The sequence below is a fragment of the Hipposideros armiger genome, unplaced genomic scaffold (genome assembly GCF_001890085.2).
Source record: "Hipposideros armiger isolate ML-2016 unplaced genomic scaffold, ASM189008v1 scaffold_26, whole genome shotgun sequence".
In the NCBI taxonomy this organism is placed as follows: domain Eukaryota; kingdom Metazoa; phylum Chordata; class Mammalia; order Chiroptera; family Hipposideridae; genus Hipposideros; species Hipposideros armiger.
Window position 1 is genome coordinate 5,894,453 of NW_017731376.1, and position 13,964 is coordinate 5,908,416.

At 44.1% G+C, this 13,964-nt stretch overlaps 1 protein-coding gene across 7 annotated transcripts in view; it reads right to left on the reverse strand.

Annotated features, from left to right (window-relative positions):
• The window catches only part of TBC1D1 (TBC1 domain family member 1), a 108,252-nt gene that overhangs the window by 4,626 nt on the left and 89,662 nt on the right, over positions 1 to 13,964 (reverse strand). For 6 of the 7 annotated variants that reach the window (XM_019636046.1, XM_019636045.1, XM_019636042.1 and 3 more), the window contains 2 exons: positions 8,593 to 8,762; positions 1,519 to 1,692 (listed from right to left, as the gene is read on the reverse strand). In XM_019636046.1, the coding sequence (XP_019491591.1) occupies positions 1,519 to 1,692; positions 8,593 to 8,762 (344 nt within the window). Of the gene's footprint in view, positions 1 to 1,518; positions 1,693 to 8,592; positions 8,763 to 12,575; positions 12,781 to 13,964 lie in introns of those variants that run through there. The other variant, XM_019636048.1, reaches the window with a different exon arrangement.

Sequence of the window (13,964 nt, forward strand, 5' to 3'; positions counted from 1 at the left end):
CACACACACACACACACACACACACACCTGGGCTTTAGCCCAATAAAATGAACCTTTTATTTGAGTACTGCCTATTTGAACAAGTCAAGAGCTTCAAATGCAAGTCTGAGCTTTGTTAGAAATGTTTCCATCCTGCTATATTTCAGGGAACTACTGTTTGTTTGGAAGTCATTTAAAATTACCACCTACACTGCAGACCTTTACAGGCCAAATAAGGCTCTTTATCCCCTGGAACCTTCCCTTCGTGTTGCAGCTGTGACGTCCTGGAGAGATTGCCCTCAGACATATTATTAGTTAGGACATCTCAACCTTGGGGGAGGGGGGGAAGGGAGGGGAGGAGGGGAGCAGCTAAATTTCTAAATATGACAGGTAGTTAAGACTGGGTAGGGAAAGCATTTTTCTTTGTTCCTCTACAATAAATATCTACTCGGATCTACTGGGACAAATCCCTGCTGGGAGAAATGCACTGCAGAGAAGGGCTGATTTATTAGGCTCTCAAATGCTGGCCTTCTCGTATCATCGTCAAGCTTATATCTGCAGAGCAGCAACTTCTACAGAGAAAAACAAGGGGCTCAGATCAGGACGGAAAGCCTATTCTAAGGTCAGCCCAACACCACCATAAAATACACACTTGGGGGAAAAATATGTATTTTTCTCTGCAGAAACTCAAACCAAAATTTTTTAAACACTCCACAAACAATTCCTTAACATTGACAGCATTACCACCCATTTATGGTTGTTTAAAAAAGGAGATGGTATGGTGCCTTTATTCTATCTGATTGGTACAGGAGCTGTGCTAAGCACTTAGGCATTCTTCTTGTCCTTGTCACACAAATGAGGGGATCAGGACAGAGGTTAGCAGTCTGCCTCGGGTGACAGTATGGGTGGGGACACCACCAGACCCAGGAAAGCCAGGTCTCGAATTGTACCTCTCCGTGTTTGCTCCATGTCTCCCTTCTGCGTGCAGGGTCTGTGTCTGCCTTTCTACAGTATGTCCTCATCCACACTTGTCCCATGTTAAAATGGAAGCTTCCAGAGTGGAGAACTGTGTCCTTCATTAATCAAACCTTTGCATTTGCGCCAAGGACTCACGTATCATGATCGCACACTCTGGAAGATTTCGGTGTCACTTTCCTCCCTTAATATCCCCTCCATGGACCAAGCTGGCTTCGCTCATGGAAGCCCAAGCCTTTGATTCTCTCATCATGACTCAAAGCACAATTGCTGGCATTCAGCTAATAGCACCATGGCATCCTGAACCCAAGTTCATCTCTGGGCCCGTTTCCTAAAAGGCTGAGTGCAGACACAGCCTCTCAGCAAGTTCCAGGACTGTCTGACCTCCGCGAAGGACAACCTCTCTGCTCCCTAATAAAAAGGCTCCATTCTTCGGGGATACCTTTGATCCCAACTATAAACAGAGCGGGGTCACGGGAATGCCCGGCCTGCTAGCGCCTTTGGTGAGTTAATGAACCACCACACACTTGAGGCTCAGGAAGCTGCTTCCTAAGTGAGCTCTACCTGCAGTTGTTCAAGGAGGTCAAGGTTCTGTTTGCGTAAGCTGCTGTTGGTTTTCTCTAATTTGTCCATTCTTTGGTTGTCACTGAGAGGAGAGGAATCGATAAGTTCTTCTTGAAGCACGTGGTACTCAACTTCATAAGCTTGTAGCTGTTTAGAGATGTCCATCTCAAACACCTGTGAAACACAGGAAAGTCATCAGGCACTGAAAGTGAGAGAAATCTCACACACACACACACACACACCCCACACCATAAAACACACACACCATAAAACACACACACACACACACACACACACACACACACACACACCATACACACAGGTGACCATGCTCACAAACACCCACTACACAGTCTATGCCTGGAATATCAGTGACAATTCAGGAAAATTCTGCATGGGGAAGGTAGTCATTTTACTTGGGAAGAAAGGCTATATAGAAAGTATTTAGAAATATACCTAAGATTAACAGTAAGTGTGGGTCTCTGATATTCATTTTTCAAAAGCCAAAACCTTCTTTTTAAAAAGGCTTCCAAAAACTTATTTTTAGTTCTTATTTCAGTACCTGAATTTCCTTTTACTCTGAAAATTCTATTCGGTTAGATACATTAACTATCAGTCAAAGGGAGGAAACAAAACAAAAGAGTCACGGCCCCACGTGCCCAGTCACCGAGTCAAAGTTCCATTATAGTTCACTTGGGTTTTCAGAGTTACAAGAACAGCTAAGTAATGGAACTGTTTACTAAAAACCCCTTCTCTGCACACAAGACATGCAGAGAAGAGCCAAAAACCCAAATGTCACCCACACAGATGAGTGAATATGAAACAATGCCTGGGCTGCCTTCCTTCCCATAATAGTAACAGTGATGAAAAAACCACCCATGTGAAAAACAACCCCAAGTGCACAAGTGAGTGAGTTGTTCGCATTTGTACTTTCTCTTGGTGAGTGAGCTTGAGGGAAGTAGGGCTGAAAAGGAGGTCAGAGGGCAGAGGCTGGCGCCCCAGGCCTCTCCTTGCTTTCCTGTTGTTTGTGTAGGATCACCCCATGGGGCTGTGCCTCTCAGCACAGGAGGGGAGCCCCAACATGGATTGGTGGGATCTGAGAATTCAGTTACCATATTAAAAAAGCCAGCATGATCAGAACACACATTTAGAGAATGAAGTTAGACTTTATGAGAGCAGAAACTACTTCACTGCATTTCCTTAAGAAAGGCCAACAGAATTAAAATCAATGAAAAACTCACTTCCCCTGATGGCCCCTTAGCATTCAAACATGGGTGTGTCCTATCTTCCCTGAAATCAAGTTTCAAAAACCATGTTTACCTTCTCACCATTCCCAACAATCTTATTTTCTCTTCCTTGTGATTAATTTCTCCGCTTCCTGGTTTTCAATTTAATTCAATGGATAATCCTAATGAGGCACAAAAGTCATCCTATGACGACAAACTAATACACATTGTATTTGTGGCGTGTGCGTGAGCAGTTTACTGTATTGACCTGATTCTCTGCTGTCCACTCAGAGTTGTCAGCACAGATTATCATCTCTATTTTTAGTCGAGGAAACTAACTGAGACAGGCTTTCAGTCAGACTCAAATCAGGGCTCCACTGGCGACTCCCTGAATGACCTTCAGAAAGTTACTTGACCTCTCCCAGGATCAGTTCGTGGCTGCCAACAACGGGGGTGATACCACCTACTTCCCAGCATCGCAGTGGGAATTACATGAGACAACTCATGGATGTTCCCGGCACATGCCCAGCAAGTCAAGTGGGGGCTCCCTCGGCTAAGGGATTTGCTTCCACACACTTGTCCTGAAACCCTAACATTCAACCTTGTGCTTTAGCAAAATTATAAAGGAGGCCACATCATGGAACTTGTGAATAGCTCAAACAAGAGTACAAACCACCAACATTAAAACCGAGATTGCCGTGGCATTAGTGTGTAATTATAAACATGGTGCAGAATAAATGTCATACACACAGTTACTTGTTTTTCTTCCACCAAAATTTATTTTATTAAAATGTATTGGGGTGACAATGGTTAGTAAAATGACATAGGTTTCAAGTGTACAATTCTGAAATACGTCATCTACATATCACATTGTGTGTTCACCACCCAGTCAGTTCTCCTTTATCATCATATACTGGGTTGTCGGAAAAGTCATGACGTATTTTTTCTATGTTTTTCGTTGCAAAAATGCATCATGACTTTTCCGAGAGCCCAATATTTGACCAAGATTTATTTTTAAAGGAGCTCCTAACATGGAAAACCTGGGAACAAAACCTCTGGCCTTTTATACAGATTGATAATATGCTGAGGTTAATGGCTTTCAACTGTGCCTAAGCCTGTAAACTCTTTCAGGCCCCCGTTAATCCCTCAGAACCATCCTGGGTCATAATCATCTTTGCTTAAACTGCATCATTATCTCCTGGCAGCCCAAACATTTAGAGCCCTCAGTTTTGCAGTTATGCCCCGGTCCTCAAATAATTCTTTTTCAAGTTGCTATATATTCTTTATAACCATAATTCTAAATGGCTTCCTGGTATTCTACCAACTTGAAATATCATAACCATGTTAATCCATTCATCAAGTGCTGGATACCCAGTCACTTGCACACTTTTGTTGTTGTAAATGACAACTTTAAACATCCTTGTACATATGGCTTTTCCCATATTTTGGATTATTTCCTAAGGATACATTCCAAAAAATGGGATTACTGAGTCAAAGGGTACGAATGTTTTTACTGGCTTGTGATACGTATTGCCAAATTGCTTCCCAAATGGAACACTCGATGTACAATGCCATTAGCAACACACGAATGTGCCAGATACAGTATACCCCTGGCACTGTGTACTGGCATTCAAAATTTTTGCTTGGTTAATCTAGCAGGTAAAACATTATATGTTATTTAAATAGCGTGAAACTACTATTTTCCCAGTACTTGTTTACTATTGGGTCGTTGGGAAAGTCATGACACATTTTTGCACTGAAAAACAGAAAAACACATCATGACTCTCCCGACGACCCAACAGATGGAGCCCCTCTTTAGGGAACTGTGTCTCTATGTTCTTGGCTCATGTGCTATTGCAGACCCAGTGTTTCTCTTTGCAGTCTGTGGACGCTCTGTATACTGGAGCCATTAACCCTGATGTCTGCAGAACTGGCCACGTGCTTTTCACTGTCCCCACCCCCAGGCCCTGCCCTGCATCTGCTGGTCTCAGTGGCACACCGGAAGTCTGCTCAGGTATCGGCCACAAGGGGGCACAGTGTCTGTAGTGAATTTAAAAACCGTAATAAACCCAGCGAAAAGTTGGTCTGCTTTTTATTATCACCACATGCGAGCAATTCTAAACAATGCCAATGGTAAAATGAAATACCCCTCCCGACATACTCCACCCTCTGGGTCCAGCACAGATTGGCCTTTCTAAAAAGTGCTCATTTCACAGCGCAGGCCGCCCAAGCAGCCAGGGCTCTTCTTGAGGGCAGAAGAGGCAGCCTGGCCCCTGATTTGGAGGAGCGCCTTCTGAACAAAGGAACCTTGTTAAGATTCTGGTTTCCATCCTATAAGCTCGGCTAGAACAGAGAACTGCCTAGTGTGTTGACAATGAAGTTGCCCCCAGTGGAGCTTTTCAAATGTTCCCGTGTGTGTGAATCCCCTGGGGATCTTGTTAAAATGCAGATTATGACTCAGCAGGTCCGGGGTGGGGCCCCAGATTCCGCATTTCCTACAGGTTTCTAGGTGATACAGTGACAGGCCACACCTGGAACAGAGCCCAAAGGATGCTGAAAACAGGCTATTTGCTCTGTCTCCCAAAGCAACTCTGTCTCCCAATTCTGTTTTCTTTCCTGACACTGAATTGAGGCTGCATAAGCAGACAGCACTCACTGGCAAGAATACAAACCTGACCTCCTCTTAGTTTCTGTTTATTTGCAGGGTTTCCCCCTTCTTGGGTCGGAGAATTTTTATGGCTTATACTCAGCAGACAGTTAAGTCACACTGAGGAAGTCCACGGAGCTTTCAGAGGCCTCCGGCCCTGGACTCTCAACTCTGGACGTGCCCCTCGGTGGCTGCGCCCCGCCTATCCGTACTGAGCCAGAGCCCCAGAGCCCCCGAGCCCTGTCCTCAGCTGCCTTCTCCCCCATCCTGAATGCGGACCGTGACCATCACAGGCTCCGCCCACCCCCCAGGGCAGTACGCTCAGTCATGGGCGTCTATCACTTCTGCCCTGTGGGCCTCCAAGATTCGAGCCTGGGGGTTCTCTAAGACTGCAGAGGACTCACACTGCACCTCAGGCCTCCGCTCTGAGTAGGACTTGAGACTAGCGCACCCCTCTGGAGGGGAGAAGGCAGTGAGGGGGCAGCAAGCCTGACACAGCGCTCTCAGATGCCAAGTTCGTAGGAGAACATGGGAGGAAAAGAGGGCAGAGACCCCCTGGGGTATGCTAACTGCTTCCTGTCAAGACTTTTGGCAAACTAAAAAACATGGGCCCCAAAATGTAGATTTTTATGTTCCATACATCACTACTCCTTAGTCCCTAGCCATGTCACAGAAAAAAAGAAAAAAAGGAAAAAAAAGCTGTAGGTGTCAGCATCTAGAATTTCTATTTTCTCACTCCCACGCCTTTGCATATGCTGCGATCGATCAGGAGTCAGCAAACTAGTCGGAGGACTGAATCTGTCCCACCGAAGTTGTTGTAAATAAAGTTTTATTACAACACAGGCACGTCATTCCTATACATACTATCGACGGCTGCTTTCACACTGCAAAGGCAGCAGAGACCTTATGGCCACAGAGCCTAAAATTCCACCTGGCCCTCTACAGGAAACGTGTGCCAACCCCTGGCTTGCAGCATTCCTTTAGTCCCAGCTGCAATATGCTCCCTCAATTTTCAACGTCAGCACTCACTCCACCGGCCCAGCTCCCATAAGCCCTCACACAGGCCCCACAGGAGCTCTCCCACATGTGTAATTACTGGATTACATGCTTATTTTCTTCATAGGATGGGCTTTGGTGTCAGAGAGACACGTTCAATTCTTGGCTCTGCCACGTTATGCAGGGGGTGGAGCATGTTCCTCTCTCCATGCCCAGCTTTCCAGTCTACAGAAACGGGGGTTGTAATACACGTTCCAGAGTTGTTAAGAAGTTAGTAGAATAAAAGATGCCAAGTTCAAAAACAGTTGCCTGAAACAAATCAGGTACACACTACAAAAAAACCTGTTCTCTCTCCAAGTTGCTGTCCATGGCCATTCTTCCAACATTTAAAGAGTACCCAACACTCTGAGTAAGTATTCATTACAGCAAAAGGAGGAAAATGGGTTTTGGTTTTTTTTTCTGGAGCTCAATATCCAGGAGGTAAACTGAATGTCTGCTGAGGCTGCCTGCCTTAGAGACAGGAGCAAAGGCAAGGCGCTCACTGGGCACAGACTTGGGTAGGTGACGAAGGCTCTTTGTGTGTGCCTAGCAGCCTTAAGATGTAAGTATTTGCAATGAAAGCTCTGACTTCTGTACAAAATGCCAGAATTTAAAAAATCAAAAAGGTGAAGAGTTCAGTATTAATATACAGGTAAAATACAGAAAAACTCTGTAAGTAAATGACATCCACAGGCCGGGGGCTACTCAGTAACCGCTAAAGCACTTTGAGGCCGAGGGACCTGAGTTTGAGACCCTCCCTTTGCACTTTGCAGCAGGGTGACTGCGGGCCAGTTAATTAACCACTGTGAGCCCTGGGTTGCTCAGGGGTTAAACCACCTCTCCTCTCAGGAGTGTGGTCACGATTAAATGAGATCATGTGTATTTATAGATTCACACAGAACCTGGCAACAGTAAGGTCTCAACAAGCCAAAGTTATTCACATTGAGAGAAACGTGCCAGGGAAGTAAAATACAGAGAGGCAAGGCCTACAATGAACGGAAGGCAAATGTGCAGAGTGGAGAGCTGCTCTCAACAGGCAGAGATGTGCAGAGAGCTCAAGTGACACTGGGCATGACGCCCTCCCCCACTCCAGACCATCTTGCTTCTTTTTTGAGCCTAACACCTAAGGAGGGGGAAGCAAAGGAAATCACAAGCGCTGCGTCTGGGTACAATGCCCTGGATCAACTGGACGCCTGACACTGGATTTACAGAAATCCTCAGAATAAGGATTTTTTAAAAAATAGCTTTATTTTATTATTTGTTTTTAGCAAACTGCTCTGTTTTCATTGCATGTGGAGCAGGGGAGGTTAGGTTCTAGGCTTAGGAGGCCTGACTGCTGACTCTGCAGTGCCTGGATGCAGAGCTCTCTTCCAAAGCAGTCTCAGTCATCTGGACTCTGGACATTTCCACGGGTGACCCCACCCTCTGCTAAGTAGCCCAGTCCTTCACAGTCAGCAATCATTAGTGGAAGACTCTTTCTTACACAGAATCAGACTCTGCTCCCAGCCCTAACCCAAACCATTCAGCAATTGATCTAGTTGTAATTACCATCTCAATTCACCCCTCACCCCTAACATTTCAGGAAATAATGATTCTACTGTACCCAGAAACCAGAGGTGCTGAAACCACAGCCGTGGGAGTTCTATTAACACAGAGTTCTATTAACACACACACACACACACACACACACACTCGCCAACTTATAGAATATATATGCTTTATCACAACTTTGCTATCAGTTATTTTTTAGAAAATTCCAAATACCACTCAGCAGAAAAATCAAAGCACTTATTTCACAAAAATCTACATTGAATAAATGTACGTATTTCAGAAAAACTCACAACTAGGAGTAAAACCTCTTAATTATAAGAAACTGCTGATAATCTGTGCTGGTTATCACCCCTAAACACTGCCACCGAGTATCCATGTGGCATTTCACAATCACACTCACCACACGCACTCTCCCATGTGCGTTTAATCACCGAACACATATTTGTGATGAGCCCCCTACATGCCAGGCACCATGCATGATGCTGCCCCAAAATACAAAGTGGTAGAAAATAGGTTCTACTCCAAAACAAACAAGCAAACAAACAAACAAACCAAAATTAAGCTTTTATATATCCAGGGTCGCTTTAGCTGTTGGAAGGTTAGACTGAATCGTACCTGATTGATGGTCTTTTCCATTTGCACCAAGCCCAGGTTGGGTAGTGTGTTTTTTATAAAGTCAACTATGGTTTCTAGGTTTTCATGCTGCAGAATCAAGGGCTTATGGCTTCCCAACAGACTTAGGGCCACCTTAAATATGACCTCTGATCCCTGAAGAAAGATCATATCTGGGAAAACACAGAAATGCAGAAAGTTAAACCAGACCAGCTTCTGATGAAACACCATTCCATCTTTTTTTCCACACTTCATAGAGCAGGACAGAGGGAAACATGACCCCAAACTGCAAACTTTATTTCCTTTTGAAGAGCCTGATATTTCAGATAGGGTTGTCAAGACAATATTACAAATAATAAAATATAGATAAACATACTAAGATTTTGCCACAGGTTCATGTAAATCTTTTTTTCTCTCCAAAAAGATATTAAATTCAAACATGCTTCAAAAGTTAAATTGAGAAAAAGAAAAGTTGTTATTAGTCCATTTACCCAGAAATGCTCTGGATTTCAAGAGTTACTAAAAAACAGTAACTCTTAAACTTTACTCAGTTTTTATGAGTAAAACTGAAAGATTTTTAGATATACATTATCAGATATACAGCATTTAGATATACGTTTAGAAAAAAACAGCATTAGTTAAAAAAATAAAATAAAAATGCCTGTTTCCTCTATTTTGAAATAGGGATTAAAAGATCCCTAAAAAACTAAAATGTCTGATCAACTGCAAAATTACATTATTAAATACAAGTATACTGAATTTTAGCTTAATAATGGAGTAAAAAACATCTCCCCCAGAGGAATTCAAAAGAACTTTGCCAGAGTTATTTTGTAGTTCTTGCCATATTTTTTCTTCTGTTAGCAATCCCCCCGTTGATTGTACACAGTGAGAGGGAGGGAAGTGGCTAAGGCAACGGGGTGAGCAGCCAGTCCAGCCTTGGCTCCCCGTTCCTCACAGAGTTGAAGCCACTCCAGAAAGAATCAAATATCCTGGTGCTAAAGCACAGCCCTAGTAACTAACAGTTGGGTTACTAAATTAAGACAAGTTACCTAACAACTGGAATAGTAATATAAAAAGAGATATAATTTTAAAGATGAGAGCATAAATCTAATTAGAGACCACTGCCAATATTTCCCTCTCTCTCTCTCTTTTATTTTTTGGCTGCAGGATAACGGAAGAGACAAAAATAGCAGTAAATTTCATCAAGTCAAAGAAGACAAAAGCAGGTGAAAAGAAGAATCCCCAGGACTGTGCCTCTCTCGGTGGCTTAGTGTGATGACATGTAAAAGCCATTAAGAAACAGGAAAACAGAGGCTGGGTGCTTCTGTGCAAATGGGAAAGGTGTCCAAGCCAAAGCAGTTTGTGGACAGTGAACATGACAGACCTAGGTACTGAGAGGCCGGGTTAGCCCTGGAACCTTAACCACGGCACTGGACTTGGTGCATGGCTGGGTGCAGCCTTAAGCAATGCAGCTGCTGAGATTGGCCAGTCTCAGAGCTCAGCAACACAGTTTCCACAAACATCACAACTGCTCGAGGTTCAGGGGGACCCCAGGGAACCAGAAAGGTCTGATGGCTGCCTCCCTCTTCAGTTTGGCTGGGAAGATTAAGTTACAGAACTGGTCATATCTTTGAAAGTGGAGCTTCTTAGGGCAAGTATTATGTGTATCAAGGCAGTGCTATGGAAGAATATTCCTGTGAAATGTCTGCTTTATAAAATATACAGTCTACCCACGTAATTCACCACTGCAGAAAATAAAAAAGATCTAAAACAGCACTATAACTAAGATGTACTTTTATACAGAAATGACATTTCTAAAAACCAAACAAAGTAAATTTGAAGACTGTGGTTTAGACACTGAGACTTCCTTTCAGTATCTGGATATTTATAGCTGAACAAAAAGTGATGGCATCTATCAGAATGAATATCAAGACATTTTGGGCAGGGGTCCTGGGGAATGGGCTTCACTACTAGACCCATGACTTATTACAGCTCAATTCTTTGCTCTCTGAGGGACAGGTACCTTAAACTTAGACACGGCACCACATCTAAGGCAATTAAATAATTATTGGGGAACTTCTATGAGCATAATCAAATATGCAGCCCACATCGGCAGTCTCCTAAGGTTAACAATGGGCTTTCCAAGTTTTATTCCTTTAGGATCTTGGTTTTTATAACAAATTTACTCAGTACAGTGCTTCCTATGATTCCAAACTCAGACTTTTTTGGACTATATGAAGAAAACAAAAGCAAGTTTGGAGAGGTGTCTGTTTTTAAAACTCTACTGGTGTATTAAAAACAAAATATAACTCTGGATATGTTTATTTCACTGGATTTAATGGTTTGTATTTAATGTGATAAAAAAGAAATATTCTTTCCTAATGCTATTCTCAACACCTTAGGAGCACTCTTCCCTGCTGGGAAGTTTCTCTAATTTAAGTGTTCATCGGGCATTTAATACTTGCCAGGCATTGTATTGGGCACTTTGGAGTCAGCCATGGACAAAGAACAAAGTACAGAGACACACTAACAATCATTGGTTTGGTAGAGTTATGCCCTGGGTGTTATGCTAACAAAAGGGAAGAAAAAGTCCAAGAAAGGTGGAAGCCAAACCTAGTCCTGAAAAACCCATAGAAACTTGCTACTGGGTTGTCGGAAAAGTCATGACGCGTTTTTGCAACGAAAAACATAGAAAAATATGTCATGACTTTTCCGACAACCCAACAGGTAAGAAGTCAGGGAATAATACTCTGAGCAGAAGGAAAAGAAGGTGTAAATGAAGAGAGGGTGAAAGAACCCCATGAGGGGCGGGAGCCTGGAGAGAGTATGGTGAGGAAGAGTTGGAGCTGCAGTCTAAAGGTGGGGCCGGTTCCCAAGGGCTTTCTGCTGCCACACCTGTCTAACTGTACCCAGAGCGCAGATAGGGTCACCGAAGGCTCTCAGTTCCCTTTTCTGTGTAGGTCAGTGCATCGGTAAGGAGATGATGTTAAGGAGATCTAGGTTATGGGTCTGACCCTTGCAAGGGCCAGTTTGTTTTAGACAGAGAAACGCCACTTTCTAAGAGCCACTGATGAGACCATGCTGATGCCCACCAGCACATTCACAAGTGTGTGCTGCCAGCTGCAAGATGCTCAGGTCACCAGCACTCATGGACGCCCAATCCAGGTGCCCGTACTTCCGAAGACAAGCCAGCCGGTTGTCTGCACAGTGAGCCTGGGAGAGCTCAGCGCCAGAAGCTTCTGTGAGACTCTGGAGGCCTCAAGTAAGGAGTCCATTTGGGTGTACCATGCAGGAATGTGCCCAAAGGGTTGAAGGAAAGACCCCTCCTAGTTTTGCTTGGGAGAAGGGGCTCTGAAATCTATCTTGAGTATGCTTGGGGGGCAACACCTATCTCCTTTAAACAATGAGTGCATTTGTCTCCCCCTGGAAATTCAAAGAAGTGAGTAATTTTTAAATAACGGTAAAGAAAAATGTTACCTATAAACCCAATGCCCTCACCCAAATTATTTTCATTTTTGTGCATATTCCAATCCTTATACATTCACATTCTGGAATTGTGTTTTTTTGTTTTTTTTTTTTTAAAGAACAAAACAATAGTCTCCTTGGAAAAGTGAATTCCCAGCATGTGAACCCCACTACCCGCGACGGTGAAGGGCTCTGAGGCCCCCGGCAGCGCGCACTGCTCAGCTCACAGCGCTGGGGCTGCCGTCCCTCCTCCTCTCCTTTCTCAAGCCGCCTAGAAACAGGCAAAGGGCTGTATCAGGCAGGAGGTAAAGGGAGCCTTAAATTCAGCTACTCCGCCACTCTTCAAATTATTTGCTGAGAACAACATAAATAACCACTTTCCTCTGAAGACACTTCGGCAGCCCTGTGATTGTGTTAACGGGTACGAGAATTCTATTTGAAACTCCTCATGGTACGAGAGCGCAATTTTCCTGTGGGGGAAAAAGGTAAACGCCACGCACAGGGCCGGTAAGCGGACTTACACTACATCTCCTTCCCAGCCACCCTTGTCTTTGTCAAGGACAATCCCTCTCCTTAGCTTTCTCTGGTAGGCGGCCGTCCTCCAGGTGTGACACCCCCGCGTTCCTACCAGGAACAGGTAGGAGGGAAACGAAGGGTGATGACAGCCTCGCAGCAGCATAGGCAGACTGTGCGAAACTCCATCACCACTGCATCACCTTCCCTGAAGCGCCAATTTTCCTGGCTGTGCAAACAGTCTTGTTTCCTGGGTCTATTTTAGTCCTCAAGCCTCTCCGAATCCTTGCCTGTATTACAGGTGGCTTCTGCGCTTTTTGCCTAGCCCTCAGTGTTTAGATTCCACCTCCTCTCTCACCTACTTGGCAGCATGTCCTATAGAAAATTTCAGGAGCCTGATACGGCAGCCTCTTCCTCCATGAGGAGCAAGCCAGGTCCTATTTCTCAGATTTTTCCCAAAGACAGACATGATTAGACGGCGAACAGAGCCAGCATCTCCCTAGGGACCCCTCCACACCCAAACTGGAATAATACAGGAGGAGGTTAGTTTACATGATGTGACACCCAGACAGGACTGACATCCAGCAAAGTGTGATTACCAGGTGAAGGTTAAGGTACATACATCCCTGGCAGCTGTCCCTCCAAGGGGCATATGTTAATTAATATACTAGCTACACTGACTACAAGCTGAGAATCCTTTACTTACATATAAAATAGTGAGTAGTTAACAAAGATTCATTTGTTTTTAGGGCTTATCCAGGCCTAAAGGCTTATAATGAAATGGGCTTCAGGCCAAAAAAAGACTACAGTGTATGATTTGGGATTTAAAGCTAAGCTCTCTGCCCACCATCATGAAGCTAAACAAACACGGTGGAAGTCACCAATGCTAACTTGGAATAGTTTTTGGGGGCCTATCTTTTCTATGGAACCTACTAATAAAACAGTTTGTTGTCAAGTCCTGATAGATGGGATGGATTGTGCAAAAACACCAGCAGTTTTTGCAAAATGACATCACAACACAGTGCTGCCTTGAGTTCCCACTTCCTGCCTATAACTCTAGGAGCTGAGCCCTTAGCCAGCTGGACACAAACCCACTTAGTGCCGCAGGGGGTCTGTGGGATCCGGGAATTACAAAGACGCTGGCATCTTTATGCATAATGTATAAGAAACTCCAAGGCCCACCACTGGCTACATAATAGAGAGAAAAATATTGGCTTTTACTAGTCTTAACTTTTACTTATGAAATCATTAGGAGGAGCTTCATAGAGTTCCGAATACTCATTTCCAAAGCAGAGTTTATCTGTTGTTAATGCCTTTTATCCACTTATGCAGCCTAAGGTATGTTTTTTTCCTGGGGCTTTACGGCCCTAGAGCCCCAGAACCATGTGCAGGCAGCA